Here is a 19,626-nt window from a genome sequence, read left to right as displayed (position 1 = left end):
TAATCATATTTTTTTAAGAAATGTGTAAATTGCTAAAGTTATCTATTTATTTACTACAATGCTTGATAGTTGATTAGCAATAGTGAGACCGCTAGCTTTCTTGGCACTGATTAGCATTTTGTTATTTTCTTTCCTTCTGTGTCCAACTGTGTTCCCTGTCATCACCTGCCTTACACGTGGGCTGAAAGCCCTTCGGAATAAAGGCAACACAGTGGTTTTGTTTGTGGACAGCCCGTAGGATCCCGGCCACAACCAGGAGTCTGAGACACTATAATAATTCAAATTCTAATACTAACTGCCAACAAATTCAAACACTAATTCAAACGCTAATATGCCAACAGAATCCAACGTCATACATTGAGAACACATTTCCACGCTGCTTTAAAACACCAATAAATAAGACTTTTGCTTGTAGCGTTGCTTATTTTGTTATGTATTTTTATCAAGGGAGCCAGCTGCAACAAGTAGAGACCCCTGAGCTGGTTAAAGCTTATTTCAAGTTAATTTAAAATAATGCACTCTCTCTCTAGACTCATACATCTTTACAAAGAAAATGGCAAGCAATCCAGAACACTCAAAGCATAACGACATTCAGATGTGTCTAGACATAAATAGCAACTTCTAAACCAAGAATTTGCCTCTGGAGTCTTTTCACTAGGCCCTCAAATAGAAAATATTTAAAGGGAGACCATGATAGTATAATTTCTCTTTGTTTGCAGCAGGGATGGAGTGAATGTGTCATAAGGCACTAAGAAAGAACAAGAGAAATCTCAGTGAGCCAAAATGAAAGGACTTCATTATAGCCAAAACCCTCACTCCATTTAAATCGCTCATAAGTCTGTTGACTTCAGTAGCCAAGGATTTCCTGACACAGCTTCAACCAAAAACAATTTTCAGCACCATATTGTACGATTTGAGGGCTTGATTTTCTCTTTTTCTGTAAATTGCTAAGGATCTTCAGACACCAGAGCTGCAGAATCCGGCCATACGCCTATCGTAGAGCCCCCACTCGAAGCCGTGGCTGGAGCAGGGCTCACCAAGGGCTTCCAACAGCCCCTTGAGCAATACCCCAAATTTCCAGAATGGAAAAACTCTTTCGAAGTGTGAGTATACTTGGGATTTCTTTGTGTATTAGTAAATAATGGGAATTTTACTGCTAACACTAACAAGTCCTCAGCTGTGCCACTGCTGACCCCTCCGGAGCAGGAGATGGGGGGTACTGAAACGCCCTCCTCACATCCCAGTTTCCCAGGAAAGACACCATCAAGGAGTGAAAGAAGGAGAGCTCTGCCTTTGCCTCGTGGGTTATCACACTGTAACCACCCCTGTCCCTTATCTATAAACACAGGAAGCTTGAGGCAGATGGATGGCAATGCAAATACCTATAACTTCTCCTTTATTTCTGTATAGAGAAGAGCAAGCACGCAAACAAAACCGGGAACAACAAATTGAGTTATCCAGTCTACTTCTTTCCCCACTTAATAAAGGGTATGCTTTGCTACCACTTAATTCAATGGAAAAATTCCTGTAGGTCTCCATGGGAACAGCGTTGGGTCTATAACACTTAACCATAAGTACCAAATTCTATAAGCTTTGGCTGAAACTTTTCAGTGTCCTTTTAAAGATCTCTGCGGATAAAGAACTTCAGGCTCTGGAGTCAATAAAGTCAATGGAGCAGCTTTCACAGGCATCAAAAGTTCACTTTGAAACTTTTCTACAAAATAGTTACTGGAATTTGGGGAAAGCGAGCACAAAGAAAACACTGTAATAACTAACACAATGACCCTTTCAACAGGGAAAGCGAGCAGCCTTTTTAATGAAATTGGACTTAACGTACGTTTGGAGCAGACAGTGAAAGGAAATCTCTCACCAGCACATCACAAGGCCAATAATGTGTAAACAGATAATAGCAAGAGCTGTGTGGTTCATAATTAATTCAAAAGAGATGGCATTTCTGCCTTCTTCCCGCTTTTGGTCAGTCATTGAAGACAATTTGCCTCTCAGTCTGTGTGAAGTACCGTATTTCTAGAGCTAAATCCTTCTATTCCCATCATGACAGCAATAACATGAAGTAATAAAAATAACAATATTTACAATTACTGAACATTGTACTTGTGTGGCAGAATTCTGGACAAACCCGTGAACCCATGATCTTCTCTTCACACCCAAACAAACTTCAAAATGAACAGAAATATAAATAATAAACAAACGGTGAAGATAACGAAGAGTGCTATTAATAATCTGATGCTGCGACTGAGCAGTTCAACTCCGAGCTTTGAAAAGAACGTGGATGCATTTGCTGGTTTGTAACCAAAGGTTTATCCAGGATAAACACAAAGGTGGGTTGCAGATGCTTGGGATGACCTTACTTTGACCAATTAGTTCCCCAGGGAATACGTGTCCGGCATCCCCTTTGTGCCGGAGCTGCCGGGGTGCAGCAGGTAGAGCCTCTGCTGGGGCCGCAGGAGCCTCGCCAGCTTTGCGGCTCCGCAGCTCAGCCTCTGGTATGTGTACCAAATTGTCAGCTGTCAGAATTATTCAGCTTCGAAATGAATCAGACACGGCAGTTAATGACCCAAATTGAAAAACAAGGAAAGAAACACAAGATCTTTTCAGTTCGGGCGAGTTGAGGACTGATCACCCCGTGCTACAGGTGGAGGCTCGGGCAGGAGAAATCTACCCACCTCCGATGCTAACGGCCTCTACGGCAAGGGCTCTAATAAATCAGTCAGCGCCATCATACCATAATACTGCCTTTATGCTGTAGTTTGACCCAGCCCTGGCACATGTTTTAAGGGCAAAAATAATTTATTTTATGACATCATCGAATTCCTGATTAAAACATTCACATACTGGGATTTTAAAACGCACTTTCTCTTACTAACATTTTCACTAGCTCCGAAAATCCCACGCTACGTGCTATGACCACATCATAAAGAAAAAGGCTTCATTTTGGATGCTGAACAACATACACTGTTTAAAAGTAGCGTGTTTACTTTCTGGCAGGAAACAGCTTTCACACAGACCAGCTCAGAAATACGACTCTGACACAAGCATTAAGAACGGATTCCCGCAGCCATGGGGGCTGGAACATCACCATGAGTGGGACAGTACCAAATACAGAAGATACCTTGTCTTAAAAATCTTTGTTTTCAAGCGCAGAAACATGGGAGAATGACAAGAAACCTTTAGGGAATACTGCAATTTCCATAGCTTGTGATGCTAATTACAGTCATTATCAAAGAGTCTAAAAAGTTCTGCCTATTTTTCGTTCTCTGCTGATGGGAGCTGCAGGATGAGACAAACTCACGGTGCAGTAACAACGCCAAGCAAAAAAAAACAACCCAAACCCTAAACCCTGTTTATTTTCAATACTACTACCTAATTACTTACAGCTTCTATAATAATCAACTCAAAAAGCCCTCTCCTCTCCTATGCACACACACACACATAATCCAAGGCACATCCTTTTCCAAAACGACAACTTGGAGTGCACAGCAAAAGCAGAGCAGCACAGGGTTTTTAATGGGTTCTCACCTTTTATTCTTACATACTTTTATTTTTGTTTATATGTAGCTCTTTTTTCCTTTGCCTCTCAGACCATATTTCAATATGAAGAGTTTTCTGGAGATTAACTGTGGAGACTCATGTTCAACAAAACTGTCCACACGTGTACAATAACACACGGTTCTTCTTTGATCTCCTAGTTTTCGACTGGTTTTATCCCAAAAGCTTTTATGAAATAAAAAGAATGCCTCCTAACTTGCCACTGCCTACGCGGTGTTCGTATGGCCCAAGGGCTGGATCCAAGCAAGGGTTTATAACAGTGACTAGTGCAACAGCTGAGTTTACACCTTCTAAAGATGTCAGGCACCCCAAATTTTGAACCCACAGCTCTTCCTCTCCAGAATACTCCAATGCTACAGGGGGGACACTCTGTTGAAGCTCTTCCATTAGAAAGATTAATGAAATCAGGGAGAGAAGGCCAGATAATTGTTTTATCCAGGGACTTAACAAATCAAACAGAGCACTGGGGCTGGGGCTGCTCACAAATGTCAGGGGTCTCTGGTCACTTGTTTCCCACCTGCAGTCCAACCAGATTCTCATTCTTTCCTGCACTGAGGAGCCCCATCAAAAGGAGAGGTGGAGGACGCCACCTTGCCAACTCCCACATTACAGCAGATTGTCGGCTGATGACATCTTTCCCCTTCCAAAAAATAAGGCATAGTCTGTGCCTGGGACAGCTTCCATAAACAGTAAAATGCTCGAATAAAAACACTAGGTAGGGAAGTCTGGCCAGATGATAAGGCTCTTCCTCTCCTCTGTATTTGGTATACATCAATGGCTGTTCTCACAGAGTCTTGACATGGTAAACACAAAGTATTTAATGATCTGTCTATGTTATCCTACCTACTTTATTTTGAATAACTGCATGCCACTGTAGTGATCAGGGAATCTTCCTTTTTCCCTGTAAATTTTTTATTAAGCACCTCCTAATCTCTAAATATTTAAAGCTTTATTTGTTTGACACATTGAATTAATTGACTATTAATACAAAACCTCCCACAAAGAAGCTACAGATATACCACCTCAAGCTGTGATTTCTTCACTTCTCACAGCCTAAGGCCTTGATTCTGCAATTACACACATTTGTCTGTACAATGGTGAAGAATCCCAAGGGGACTGCTCACACTAGTGAAGCTAATCACATTTGTGAAGATCCCAGTTTCGTAGTTTTGGCTTGGGACTGTGTTTGGATGAGACCTTTTCAGGGACCCCAGATCTGAAGAAAGGAGCACCAGCAGCGCAGAGTTTGATGCTTCTTATGAACAATTAGCACAACAAACCTGACGGGGAAGGCGTTCTCGTACTTGGAACCACCGTGAACAGGTCACACCTGCAGCCCTGCAGCCGCCTTCCTCTCGACCCGTGCAAAACTGCTGCAGATGTGGACGCCTCCGCCTGTTCAGCTGTAAAATCAGGTGAACGACATGTATATATAGCACAAAAGCACTGGGATGAGTAATTTTAAAATATCTCCGAAGTGATTTTAGATCTTTACACGGAATCCCATGGAAAAGACGGGATTATGAACTGTTTAATATCAATGAACCAAAGCCCCAGGAGAAGGTATGAAACCAAAGTCTGTGTAACTTCCTTAATTAATCCCACTGTCATAGCAAGCTTAGTGTATTACATTTCCCAATTAATGAATTAAAAACTCAGGCATCCCCATACACAATTTAAGACATTAACTGTACCACAAAGTTTATTGTGACTGTACTGTGCTCTTCTGAGTCGGTATACTTGAATTTTTCTGTCTTTAAATTTCATCGGACTCCTGTTCTTTGTAACACGAGGAGGAAAACAGCAACATGTGCTCTGATGCCGTCCATTAGCCACGCTCATTACCCCCTGGTTTTGCCAAGTTCTCAGGACGCCAAGCGGCCCTGTGTATGCTGAGGGCAGCCCCTCCTGAGGGAGGGGTGGCATAGTGGCAACGCCGGGTGACAAAGCGCCACCAGCGCCGGTGACACCCAGCCCGCGCCGCCCCGGGCCCGTTTCTAAGCGAAGCCTCCACAGGCGCTTTCTGCAGGACCAGCCCAGCTCCGCCGGCCGGGCCCGGTCACCGCAGCAGGGCTGAGCCCACCGCCGCCGGCCCGGCTGACAGGCCCGGGACGAGGCAGGGCTCCCCCGGAGCCCCGCGGCGGGGTAAGGCGCCCCCCGGAGCCCCGCAGCATCCACACCGCGGCCCCGCCGGCCCTGAGCGGGGCGAGGAGGCCCCGGGCGCGGCCGCTCCCCTCGGGCCGAGTGCGCCTGCGCGGCCCCGCGCCGCTCCCCCGGAGCAGACGAGGCGCGGGGCAGAGCGGCCCGGCAGGAGTAGGCCTTCCGGTGCGGGCCGACCCTCGCCGGAGTTAAACAAACAGTAGAGAGATATATATCGTGTGATTGTTTATATGTGCTGTGTGTACACGGCCGTGCCTGCCCCGGCGCGCTGAGCGCTAACGAGACCTCCTCCGCTCCCAACACAGACACACAAAGCTTCCCCAGCCCCATCCGTCTGTGACCAGGCCAAAGCGGCCAGTGGGGAATCGCCAAATTAACCTGGGTGCTCACGAACAGCTAGTCTCAACAATCATCTACAAAAATAAATAGTGAAACAGGTGGCAAAATTAAAAAAAAATATATATATATATGTAACTTCAATATTCAGACTAATTCTTAGAAAGAGGAGGCTTTCCCTTACAAACCCTTTGCACGGCCACTGCCCCGAGCCAGGTAACACCACTCCGCCAGCCCTACCGTAACCTCCCCAGTCAAAATCTGGGGTTTCTGTTAATAATTAGACATAGATTGGAGAATGTCTAAACACCAATTCACTGACTCGAGGAAAGCAAAGTGGCTCACCAAGACACTATTTCAGATTTACCTAGCGCTGACGCCTCTGAGCCCTTGCACACTAACAAATTCTCTAACAGTTCCCACTCAAGGTACAGTAGTTTTGCTCCAGGAGCTGCGAACACAGGACATTTTGACTAGCACTGTGGATTCTAAACTTAATAGTGCTGCTCCTATCAACTACAAAATGACTCCAGGAGCAGGTATGAGGCGTAAATTGATATCCCTGTTTTACTGCATTTAAAAAGACTAACTTTTAGTAACGACTATTGCAAATAAACCTTTTCTCTTCCAGCTGAAATAAACCTCCACAACTTTTCAGACAACACTGAGCTGTATTTTGGTACGGGATTTGGGGTTTAATATACATGTAATGCTGGCTGGAATTATGGCAAAGGGATTACAACTTTGCGGCTGGGAGGGGGAAAAAAAAGGCCAAATTCTTTAGTGTAGCCATTCAGCCTGAATTACAGAATGCAGTAAGAAATTACCACATCAACATCTACATAAACAAACTTATCCTTCTTTAAAACTAGCAATTTAAGAATACATGGAACCTCTGGGATACAGACAGGAGACCCATCCACATGGTACACAGCCACATTTCAAAGAGTAACACCATGAAATCTGCCGGCATGTTTTCTCCTGTTGGGGATTAATTTTTTTCCCTACCTCCAAGGGAAACTAACGGGACGTCTCTTTAATTATTAGAAGATACTCAGAACTATATTACAGTGTCAGTATGTGAATATAGGATAGATTTAGATGACAACATCTTACAGCTTGGTACAACACAGTCTCCCTGAAAAACAGAAGTTACTAGAATACATTCTCATCCAGCCTGGTCACCCAGGTCCTGTTTGCAACTCAGATACTGCTTTAAAGCGGGACTTTTAGCAAAATAGTTACATCTGTTTCCCCATTTGTACATTGGCAGCTACAATACTTCTCTTCCCCATACAACTGAGGACGCCCAGAGTCATGTTAAGTTCTGGTGCAGAAGCAGCGACATCCAGTGAAGACAGTTACATCATGGATTCATTTTTCTGTTCGTAAAGCGCGTGGTATAATCAGCACGTACCAAAAGGAAGAACGGACTAAGAACAAGCCCTTTGAAAGAGATACAGCGTGAGAGCAGAATGTCTTGCACTAAGGTTATGTATTTAACAGTTTTACATGAAATATTTATATATAAAAACTTTGTTAAGTGCTTTTCTCCAATTTAAAAATCTAAAGAATTCAAAAATAAGGCATTCAATATTTGAAAAAGTACAGATTTACAAAATGTGTATATTCTGTCATGAAAACTCCACACCAACATTATACACTTGGAAAAAAAATACAAACAGGATATATTACAAATTTATGTAGCAATAACTTAGTTCATACCATGCAATAAAAAGTACGTTAATTAAGATACACAAGCTTTTAGGTTTCCTAAACTGGAGGGCTTAATTTCGGTTGCAAATGAGTTTTTATGCAAATTCTTAGAACTGTGGCACTTGAAATTTCTGGTAGCCTTTCTATTGAGAGTTAAATTGTACATAACGATTATGAGGATGGAGAGTAACAAAGCAGCTGTTACGAATCATTCCAACTTTGTTCAACAATAGCTGAAACTCTTTTCTCATATTCACGTTTGTTCTCCTGATAGAGTTGTGCCGCCTGACTGTTAGCTGGGCTGTTGGGGTTGGGTTCATCAAGCAGAGACTGTAAAAAGGCGAAAACAAAGTGTGAGACAAACCAGCACGTTTTAAATCAGGGAAAAAATCAACTTACAGCTTTCAAATCACTTGTGTTCCAGGAGGCAGACATGACTCAGGAGAGCCCAATTGAAAAAAAACCCACAGTTAAACTCATGGTGAGGCACCCATAATTGCACTACTGAACCTCAAATTACACACTGCATAAGCATTAGCACTGCATACACTTCTAGGTTCACAAACCTAACAGACACACAGCCATTTGTGCCAGTTACCAGTATAATGCTAATTGATTATTTGGTAATTATGCTACTGCTGTCATTTGGGGTTTAAGATGCCTCCTACAAAACTTCACTGTAGAAAAAGTAAAAACAATCATACAGGAGAAAATGCAAATTTTTGCCGTGCCAGGACATTTTTACTTATTGCAAGTAAAGTAGGTTTCAGCAGTATTGGCTCCTTGGGGACCGCAAAGGGCAAAGCCTCATGATAAAGGTTACAGTGTTTCAAACACTAGGCAAATTTCTACATCTGATGTCCTATCTTGACTAAAAACAGTTAAAAAGGAATCCAAATCAGTACCTGTTTTCCTGAAAAAAAATATCTAATGGCAGTTTTGTAGCTTAAAATCAGTAATTACATAGGTCAGCACCTCAGCCTTTATTTCATCTAAAAAGCTACCGCTTAGCTCACAAGTATTTGAAGTCCTCCTTGCTATAGATACCTGCTAGCACCATCACTGAGCTGTGTATTCTGGAATAGAGACTACCAGCAACATAATTATTTGCTAAAGTAGATGCAAAGTTACCTGAATTGAAGTTAAAATAGATGAAACATCGTATGTTGGACTCCAGCGATTCTGAAGAATATCTAAACATATGCTACCATCTGCATAAACTGTAAATAGAAAACAGAATCATTTAGAAATGATCAGATTTATTTTGTAGTTTGTTCATTACATGCTGCTCAAGGCAGAGCTACTGTTCCAATTCAGTCTGTGCTTAAATTAATGCTTTAGGAAAGAGGACAGCAGTTACGCCTCACAATCCTCTGTAGTTTGACATCTTGTATTTTGAAGCAGATACATTACTGGAACAGAACCAATTATGGGGAAAAGGAGGAAGGTCTAAAGATTATGGCATTAGCACAGGAACTGGTAGACTTGGTTTCCTGCTCCTCTTGTGTGACTGGCCCATATTCACACAGAAGTGTGGCCTCCCAGAAAGCAGCAAGACATTTGCTGGAGGAGTGGGATCCACTGCACCAGCTGAGGATCCCAATTACTGCAGGAGAGGAACCAGCTGAGGATCCCAGTGTGAACAGACTCACACACTGAAGTTTCTTGCCCCATTTTCACATACTCTACACTCATTATGAGATACACCAAGGCAGACAATAGAAAGTTTTGGAAAGTGTGCCTGAAATCCTACTTCTGTCTGGGTATCCATCAGTAGTCTTAATGTAAGAGTCTGTATGAAACTAAGACTGGCCAAACTCCTACACCCTAGTCTTCATGCCAATGAAAAGCAACAAATTACAAAAACCCTGTCAGAAGCATATTGGCCTGCGCATTACATGGCAGTTGAATGGTTAGCCAGCACTGTCTAAAACATCACAGAGCTGAAGCCAAGGTCAGCCTCAAGCTACAAGAAATGCTGTAACAGGCTTACGCTTCCGCCCTCAAATTGAATCTATACCCCCCTTTGCTACAGAGGGGCTTGGAAAAGTAAAAGGCACAGGTTGCATCTTCTGTGTGCAAGAGTAAGTGGATAAAACCTATCAAGTGCTGGAGCAGGAACCATTGCACTCTCTCACAATGCTGCCCACATCACTGAGTTTGGGCCAGCCTCCTCCTCTGCGCTCCCCTACGACTGCGCATCCTCACCTTCTTCCTTGGGCTAGTACTGCTGGGTACAGTGAACCAAACAGAGGCGTGGGCTTGGCTGAAATCTTGCCTGACAGAAATAAGTAACATTTGGCTTGAGCAGTTCCCTACTCCAATTCACAACGTGGCTGCATGTACAGGACTGCTGTTAAATGGAAGAGGGCAGGAATCTGCAATCAGAATTGCCTCCTTAAGCCAACCTAAGTGCAGCTGCTGCCAAAAACACTCACATGCTTTGCTACTGAGGCTATATATTGATTAGAAAGAGACAGATAGCTGCTTCTTAACAGCATCGTAATTCTTCATTTTTCATCAAGCAGTTGCTGTCTCAGACATCTACTTAGGAGGTGGCAATGAAGAGAGATGGAGAGCTGCTAAGCATTCTGGAGCTTTGCAGAATGAATGACCACACGATAATATTTAATGGGTATTATGGCTGAATAAAAATGATTTACTCACCATTTGGATGGAACATTTTTGATAAAAACCTAACAGTTGGAGGCTTATTTGGATATTCTTCTGAAAATTCTATTACTAGTTTAAAAGTACCTGTCCAAACAAACATAAATACAATCAGATAACTAACAATAAAAGAACACCTCCAAGAACACAAACAAAAGAAGTTAACTTATGTGCTCCATGATCAATATTTCTTCACACCATTATACAAAAAAACAACACTAAGTTTGGTTTCTTTTAGTATATTTCTAGTGACAATGGAACTATGGAACTACTGTACTTAACTGACAGTAACAAAACCAGCAGCAGCAGCTAGGTAGAAGCTTGAGGACTCACTGCACACATGGAAAAGGCAGACAGACCCAACATCAATTATCCCACTGCCCTCCCCTTTTTCTGTGACCCAACATGCTGCCTTCACGGACTGCGGTGACTTTAAGGCATTTCATTAAGAAGGCACTGTGGTGCCAGCAAACACTGGAATTTCATAATCAGCAATCTCAGTCTTTGGAACTCATGACTGATTCACTGAAAACCTTTATTATGGATCAGTGAATAATTTACTGTAACTCCTCCAACCCAACACAGAAAGAAACCCATCTGCCGACGATTACTGCAATAATACTATAATTATTAAACTCATTATTTCTCATATGCCTAAGGGCGGTTCACTACACACCAACTTTCATGTTTATGTACAAATTTGGTATTCCCTCCCCCTCACTGAGTTCTATATTCAGAACAATTCAAGATTTTTCACCTGTTCTTCATTAGACGAACAGAGATGAATCAAACATGCCACAAAAATGAAACCAGAAAAGCACATTGCCTTGTTGAGCTTAGCTATGGAGATGTAAAAACACATCTGGCAGCATTAGACCAACTTCCCCTTAAAAGCTCTTGCGTTTGATGTATAAACAACTCTGATATAAGCATTGCTTCACAGCATTCTAACTAACCATCAGCCACTACGACAAGACACTGCTTACATCAAAATACAGTATTTTTATAGTCAACAAGACCTTACTACTTCACTTGCTCACTTTGTTTGTTGTAAATTATATACAGATAACATCTGTTATTTCTTCAGCACAGAACAATGTTAATACTGGCAATATTTGTAAGAATGACAGAGGATATAAAAGTTAGTGGCTTACCATCTTCAAAAGGTGTCCCTTCTGGCCTGAAAAGTTTTAAAAATAAACTCCAGTTAAAAAAACAATCATTACCTCCTCCTAAACATACACAATAAATGCATATCTTCTTCCACATCCTCCCCAAGATACAGGCAGAGGCAATAATTTAAATATTTAGAGAAGTATCCAGAGGCAACCTCTGTGAGCTTTGTCATATCTAAGACACCTTCCCATGGTCAATCTGCTAGTTGAGTTATCGCCTTTATCATCATCCCAAACAATACATATGCCATTATGTGACTAGATTGGAATTAATGAGCCAATTACTAGCAAGCATACTTCAGTTTTATGAAAGGATACTAAGGCAGTTCCTGTTCTGTAGGATATATAATGTAACCTCCTAGACAGAACCTGTACCTCCTTCTACTGGGAATCAATCCAATCACTGCTAACACATCTGGATTTAATGGCAAAGAACATGCAGCTTTTATGTACTTTAAAGAGCAAGCCTGCTTTTTCATAACCCAACTCCTACACAGTCTAACCTATTTATTAAGGCATATGCAAGCTTTATTCAACAAAAAAGATGAATGAATTTTCAATTTTTCTTTCTTATGCATTCTGTATTACCCCTCAAAGCAGGTTTTTACTGCCAAGCGCACACTTGGTAATTTTTTTAAGTTTCCTGACTTTACATATATAAAAGAACAGAATCATTGTAAAGACAAAAACCAGGTTTTATTATACTTAGCCCTTTGATACAGAATTTTACAATGATCAAAAACACTTACCCAAAGATAACTGCATTCCATTGCATTATGTTATTCTCAGATGGTGCACCACTGACACCCACAGGAGGGTCTTCTTGCAATCTAAGAATTACAAATACAGAATGACAAACCTTATATAAATACTTCCACCTGCAAGTAAAATTTAACAGTAATATCCAGATTTCATGAATATTTTCTCATTCCAAACCAGAGAATACAAAAAGCATTACATCCAGACTAACAACACTCTAAGACAAACCTACAAGACAACGCATATCAATTTTCTCAAGTATTACACCAACAGACTAGGTCAGCCCCAAGATTAAGTGTGCAGGGAGCAAAGCATTAACTCTTAAGAATAATTTAAAGCATCACATACAGCTGGGATTTACAGTCCTAGTGAACTATGAAAGAGCAATTGCTGCTGGCTGCCACAATGAAGAGATTACAAACAGGAGCTGAAAACCAGCCAGTGACACACAGCACACTTACAGGGACTAAGTGCAGCTTTTCCTGCATTCCCAGATCCGGGCGCTCTGTGTGGCTAAATTTGGTATAAGCCTATTTTGACTGGCAAGCCGATTGCTTCAAAAGGGAGCAAGAGGAAAACTGGTGTACTGCTCCCTCTTACTAGTTCAACAAATGTGTTTATCTCTAAAGTAACTGTGGAAGCATTTTAAATTCTTTTTAGTTCCTTAATCCTTGGACTAGGGAAAAACACCTTGCTCACTGAAAGCTCATAAACCTGGACCATACAGAATATATACCTCACAACCAAAGAACAGGATCGAGATACTCTCCTGCCTATCCTTCTGTGTACCAATGTTTCTGCTTAAGAATCACCTAAGACCCTAAACAATGTAACCAGCAAGCCTTAATCACCCAATGTGCAATTTGCCTGATCAAACCCCTTCAGTGACAGCTCCTACCCACCCCGCCTATTCAGCCTCTTGAGTTATGCAAGAATGAAGAAAACGAACTGACTGCTCTTGCTTCAAAAGCAATTCTTTAGCATTACCATGAGGTTTGACCACATCACAGTTCACTGTAATGCGACAGTCGCCACCAAAAGCCTGCAGACCAAGGGACAAATTCTAACTAAATGTGGGTGTATAAACACATTTATTCAGAGCCGACACTGATATACAGCCAGTACAGTCTCCTGCACTTCCACTGCCCAAGTCTGTGAAAAAACTGTGCATGTATGTGGATGCTGAGCAAAGACTCAAGAGCCCTACAGAGCCAGCCCAGAAGCAGGGCTCACTCCGTTTGTAGCTCCCATCTCCTCTGAACTCTGTGTTTACGTCCTTGCTCTCCAAGCACACGCAGTTCAGACAGCTTAATATCAACACCATAAACCACCTACTATTTTGGTCAGGGAGAGCAGGAACGGGACTTCTAGATGACAGCCAGGCTGCACGCCAACAATAATGCCTGAGCATTCAGCCTGACAAATGAATCTCAAGGATGGCTTTGGTTTTTAGATCAATTTAAAGGCTCATGTGCACCCTGCTGTCAAAGGGTCTAACTACAGAAAGGTTGTGGCAAGGACTGGAAATTAGACTGATATAAACAGGACCTAGAAATCTTTAACAGCTAGGGGGAATGTAGTATTTGTAGCCCCTTTCCCAACAGCAAAAATAAAAAAAATTAACTTATTTTTCTGTTGGTTTAGTCAAACAGATGAGATGCAAAATCTGTTCTCTCTTCACTGCTCTTGACAATCACAGTATGCAAAAGGAGTTTATATTTAACAAAGTGAATCAGAGTTCACAGCACACAGTCTGCTTTTTCACCACGAGGTAAAGTAATATAAGGCTAAACAAACAGAAGTTATGGTAGGAAAGAGAAAAGTAAAAACACACTGACATTAAAAAAGTTGCCTAAGTTTTGGGGTATTAAAGTTGTCACATACTTGATAAATATGTTTGATTTACTTTGTGTTCATGGTGTTATACTTTTCCACAGCTTTAAAGTCTTCTCTCTACCTTAAATTTCAAACTTTTTAAACCAGTCTTTCTGAGATTACAAAATCATAAAAACCATGTCCGATTGCAATCCTGAGAAATTACTTAGTTCCTCACCCTGAAAAATCACTGGTTCATATCATCTATGTAACCTAATAAAATAAAAAAAACCCAAACAACTGAATATCCTGTTTTGATTTGAACAGGAATCAAGCAACACCCGCTTGGCAAACAGCAACACCCAAATACAAGAGAGGAGGCAGGCTCTACATCTCCAAAACCTCTAACTTTTTTAGATTCAGAGGCCAGGCCTTTATTACTGTAGCTTTATACACAGCCACATAAATCAATTACAATATGCATCAACTGTTTACTAATATATTTTCAGGTACTGGTATAACATAGCTACACTAAAAAAAGAGACACTATCAACGCTGACTCACTCCCAACAACTTATCAAGGACTCCAGTCCAGAGAAATCACACGACATAGTGTAAAGCTTACAAAAGGAACCCCCACCTTTTTCCACACTCTCTATTATAAGTGTGTTTACATGTCAGACTGGAAATAAATTATTCTAGAGTCTGTGGTTCGGTCATTAACATTTAAAAGAATGCAACTAATAACTACCTCTTTAGCAGTTTGTATATATTATATAAAAGATTCCTCATGATTGAAAACCTTAGACAGAATAGCATGTGCATAAAAACATTAAAGGGCATTTTGCTTTTTATTACATACAGACACATGATGTGTTTGTTAATTCTTTGTGCTCCGTTTTTAGATGTCCATCCCAAATACTTGTTTTCGGAGAGACCGTCAGTCCGACAAGCCTCACACACATCTAAATTCTGCCTGGTCTGTTCAGAAATCTGGGCCAAACACCTTCGGTATTCAAAAGCTTGTGTGAGGAGTGGGGGGTGCGGGAAGTACGGCAGAACATTCAGCTCCGCGCCGCCGCGCCCTTCGAGGGCAAGGGGCTCACATCTCAACCCGACAGCCCACCGAGCTATTCCCCACCTCACCGCCCCCACTGCCCCCCTGGGGAGGCTCCACCGACCCTGGCCCTTCCCGCTGCTGCCCTTGTTTTGAAGACACTGCTTCAACTTTTATCCTCAGACGCCCCCAGCCGTCGGCGCACGGGCGAAGCGGGCGGCACAAACAAAGCCCGGCGGGACCCCCCTGCTCACCCACGGAGGGTTCCCCGAGGCGGGGGGGAACGGGCGAAGCCGCCGGCTCGGAGTGGACCCCTGCCCCGCCGTCCTCACCGGGGGAGGACCGGGGGGCTCCGCGCCAGCTCCCGTCCCCCAGCACAAAGGAGGGGGGCCGGAGGGACGGCCCGGGACACGCCACTCCCGCTCCGGCTCCTCGCCGTGCCGCTTGCCCACGGGGCTGGCCCCCTCCCCTGTCCGGGGCGAGCCCGAACCCGCAAACGGCGGGGTCAGGCGCCGCAGACCCGGCGGCGCTGCCCGCGCTGCCAGGCCGACCCCGTGCCCCCCCGGTGCGGGGCGTCCGCTCCTCGCGGAGGGGACGTGGGATGTTGGGGTCCCCGCTCACCTCTTGAAGTCGCGCATCAGCCTGCGCCTCGCCGGGGTGGACATGATGGCCGCAAGGAAAAGAGTCCGCGGCCGAAGCGCCGCCGCCTCCCTCCGCCGCTTGCACAAACAACCCGCAATGGCGTCTTCCTCCGCGGGGGGCGGGCCGCGCCGCTGGGCCGGCCGCGCCGGGGGAGGACCCGGGAGGTTTGTACCGCCTCCGGCCACCCGTGCGCTCGGAGAGCGCCGGTCCTGCGTTTAATTAACACCGCACAAAGCCCGTCACCGCGTTCTGCCACGGTTGGGGCAGAGCCCGCGCTGCAGGAGCCTCGCTCAGACCCTAGAAGCGGGATATAAAAATAGGCATTCGCGTAAAGCCTGGTGCTGCAGGGGGGCGAGCTTTTTAAAGAGGCTCAGTGATAAAAAACTGTCATTCCCCGGCCACCACAGCATGAGGCCCTGTGAGAAATAGATCCTGCCACGCAGTCCTCTCCTCCCGATTTTCCTCCTCCTCCCATCAGACACACGGTTTGATCTGACATTCCGTTGCTGCTCCTCCAGCTTTACACAGTTTATATTTAGCTCTGGCTAATTCGTAAGGGAGAAGGCAGACTGTAAAAAAAAAAGAACAATCAACAAATTCAAGCTCAGGCCTGTATAAATCATTAAAATTGGTTTAGGAACACTCACCATCGCGGCACTTCACTGCAGTGGCCCGGACAGGGCAGTGGGACACTGCTCTGCCGCGGGAGCTCAGGGAACCCCTCATGGCTGCAGTCATGGCCTGCACAGAGAGAAACAAGAAGACACAAACATCAGGCACCAAAACAGTTAAATTTGAAATCCTACATTGTTTCCACCTGGAACATCTTCAACAACATCTCAACATCCACAGTATTTCTTCTCCTCTGACACCACTGGGAAACAGCATGTTGCCATCCTCTAACAGAACATTTTCTTTTTAATCCTATCTGGCAGCTCCACAGGTGTAGCTGGTACTCTTATTAATAAATTTAAACCTTTTTTTTTCCCTCTGAAGAACCAGCTGCAATTTCTGCTCTGTTGATTGTACAGCCCATGTAGGTTTTAAGATGAAGTTAACTATATCCTAAGGTAGTTTCAAAAAATCAGTCCCAACTGCCATGACAAGAGAGAGGCTCTGCCCTCACTAAGGTGGTTCAATATGTCCCAAAATTAAATTTGCACTAAATAATTGCTTTAGATTTATATATGCTGATAATTATTTTCAGCACCTCCTTGCTTAATGAATTCAAATGCCTCACTGCCATTACTATTTGATTTCACTATATGCATTTTAGCTTAAACATTTTCAATTTACCATATGTTTGTAACTCACCAACTTCCAGAGCAGGTGGAAACAGCAATTTCAGAACAAACTTTTTAATGTGGTGTCTCAAAGCGTGTTTTTTTTCTGTGAAACTGTTAGGAATATCCACTCTAACAGTGCTTCAGAACTTGGAAAAAATCCTTACCCAGCACGCAGTCTAGAACATGAATGAATGTTTTCCTTCTACAAACTTCTTGAATAGTACTGAAATGGATATAACAACTTCCTGATCAGAAAGTTGTTTCAAATTCTGGTTTTATCTCTATTTTTCCCCAGAAAATGGTGTTTGATAAGGGATGACATTAAATAAAAAGGTAGCATTTTGCAGCATAGTCATTCTATATTAATCTTGAGTAAACACTACATGTTTGTGTAGCACTTCACAAAAGTACGTTTCTAAAGTAGCTTTGTCCCATCATAAGATGAGAAGTTGACAAGCAACAGTGAAAGAAAACTACTTGCTTCTCTGTTTGTTAAAACAATCCATCCTTCTAGTAACTTGATTTTTTTTTCCCCCAGATCACTCTCTCATGCTACAGTGTCCCTGTGGGAAGAGTTATTTATATTAACATCAGCCAAGCCCAAAACCCCAAAATGAGGGAAATGAACAAGCCAAATCACCTGTTAGAAACTGGTTTTGTTCTCATTCATTGCAGCAGCCACTGAGGAGCAACACAGGCAGACTCTGCCATGCCAGGTGCTAGGCCATGCTGTTATTCGGGACAATTCTTCTTCCCAAAGCACTTGGGAACAACAATAATTCATCAAGTTGCATGGCAAAGAAAGGACTAATTTGCTCACCCTTAGCTCCAATATAGGAGCAAGTAAGTGGAGCCACAGTAAAGAGAGTTAAGGGGTTTATTTAATCCTCACAGCAGCAGAGCTAGAAGTAGCTCTGAAGCCCATAGATTATCAATTTATGGGTGTTACTTCAATGTATCCTGATTCCTGGCCCATCTTGGAGGGTCCCTGAGTGTCCTCTGTGTCTGTTACTGCCTCCAATCCCACCTCACATTTTCAAGAAAAATACCAGACTGATAAAAAAAAATAATCTCTGTGCAGACCTACTCAACCTACCGTTGTGTTTTGACAGAAAGCTACTGATGATTATTCTTTGACTGCATTTCAATGAGGCATGCTCTTATTTACTTCAGGGTAAGCTACCTACAGGAACTACGAGCATGACAAAACCCCAGACCCACCCCACCTACCTGCCTCTCTCCACATAACCGGCCAACCAGACAATATTTAACACTTGTTCTAAGCGGTTCCACTTCTCCACAGGCCCAACACGGCCACCTGCTTCAGGACTTTCTAAGAACCTACAGGAACTCCCTCAAACTTATGTATGCGTTCGTTTATGTTTGCAAAGGCCGGCGCAGGGAGATGGCAGCTCTGCCTCTGGGGGCAGCAGCCACCCCTTTCACCAGCCCGGCGCCGCTGAACGCCCCTCCATTACCTGACGCCACGACCCGCCGAAGCAAAACCGGCCGCGTCGGCCCGAGCAAGCGACATTTAACGGCCGGCCCCGACCAAAAAGACACCAACCGACGCCATGGCCGCACGCGACGGCGGGAACAGCCGTTATGAAGCAGCGCGAGGCCCAGCCCCGCCCCTGACGTCACCGCGGCGCCGCCACGCCCGTTGCCATGGCAGCGAGGCCTGGTGGGGCGGAGGGCGGCCCCGGCACCCGGCCCTTGTACCCGCCCCCTGCATCCGGCACCCGGCCACGGGAGCCGGCCCCGGTAACCCGTACCTGGCCCCCGTACGCGGTATCTAGCCCCCGGCCCCGGCGCCTCAAGGGCTTGCAGAAACACTTGGGGTAGCGCGAGTGCTGCTCTCTGCAGGTATTACTCCTCTTGGAACATCGCCTACATGTTTAAAGAACTGTACGCGCCTCAAATTAGTGAGAACTTTTTCCTTTTCTGAAGAAATAAAACCAGATGAGGATGTACGAGATCCTTGCCGAAGTGGGAGGGGATGTTAAGGAACAGCAGTGAAGTGCAAGCATGAGGGTACGGCACAGACAGCAGCATTAAAATATTGTATGAGAAATCAGAAAAATCGGTTCACAAAACCACAATGCAAGAAGTTTCTACAGGTTAGCAGCTTCCAATGTGTAAAACAAGAGGGAAATGGCTTGAAAATCAGACCCTGACAGGGTATGTGGTGCCTTGTAGGCTGCTTTGTGCACAAAATAGCCTGAAAGCAAATAGTTTCTAAAATGCTTCACTGCCAAATTAGAATGAGCATCTAAAGTAAATTTAAAATTTGCAGACAAAGCTTGGAAATGATGTTGACAAAAGCAATAGTCCCTGTTCAAACCAAGGAGCAGAAGAATGCGTGTGGGTCCTGGTGAGTTATTAATTACCCTGCCCAGGGGTCGTTGCTGTGGGTGCGTCAGTCCCGAGCTTGGCCGGGCTC

General features: G+C 43.8%; 2 protein-coding genes across 4 annotated transcripts; both read right to left on the bottom strand.

Moving 5' to 3' along the window:
• Positions 1 to 1,806: 1,806 nt before the first annotated feature.
• LOC134521987 (uncharacterized) lies at positions 1,807 to 7,392 on the bottom strand. Its single transcript, XM_063349162.1, has 2 exons — positions 5,262 to 7,392; positions 1,807 to 4,970 (listed from the first exon to the last, which is right to left on the bottom strand). The coding sequence occupies exons 1-2, from the start codon at positions 6,055 to 6,057 to the stop codon at positions 4,834 to 4,836; spliced, it is 933 nt and encodes a 310-aa protein (XP_063205232.1). The 5' UTR covers positions 6,058 to 7,392; the 3' UTR covers positions 1,807 to 4,833.
• Positions 7,393 to 7,539: 147 nt separating this feature from the next.
• On the bottom strand, positions 7,540 to 18,732 carry UBE2B (ubiquitin conjugating enzyme E2 B). Of its 3 annotated transcripts, none has more exons than XM_063349167.1 (6): positions 18,662 to 18,732; positions 12,374 to 12,454; positions 11,604 to 11,629; positions 10,447 to 10,536; positions 8,911 to 8,999; positions 7,540 to 8,109 (listed from the first exon to the last, which is right to left on the bottom strand). In XM_063349167.1, the coding sequence occupies exons 1-6, from the start codon at positions 18,715 to 18,717 to the stop codon at positions 7,981 to 7,983; spliced, it is 471 nt and encodes a 156-aa protein (XP_063205237.1). In that variant the 5' UTR covers positions 18,718 to 18,732; the 3' UTR covers positions 7,540 to 7,980. The 3 variants fall into 3 exon arrangements, with proteins under 3 accessions (XP_063205237.1, XP_063205235.1, XP_063205236.1); XM_063349165.1 differs by lacking the exon at positions 18,662 to 18,732 and adding an exon at positions 15,877 to 16,460; XM_063349166.1 differs by lacking the exons at positions 10,447 to 10,536; positions 18,662 to 18,732 and adding an exon at positions 15,877 to 16,534.
• Between the last annotated feature and the right edge of the window lie 894 nt (positions 18,733 to 19,626).

This window comes from Chroicocephalus ridibundus, chromosome 11 (assembly GCF_963924245.1).
Source record: "Chroicocephalus ridibundus chromosome 11, bChrRid1.1, whole genome shotgun sequence".
Classification (NCBI taxonomy): Eukaryota; Metazoa; Chordata; class Aves; order Charadriiformes; family Laridae; genus Chroicocephalus; species Chroicocephalus ridibundus.
This window is presented reverse-complemented; position numbering and strand designations above follow the sequence as displayed.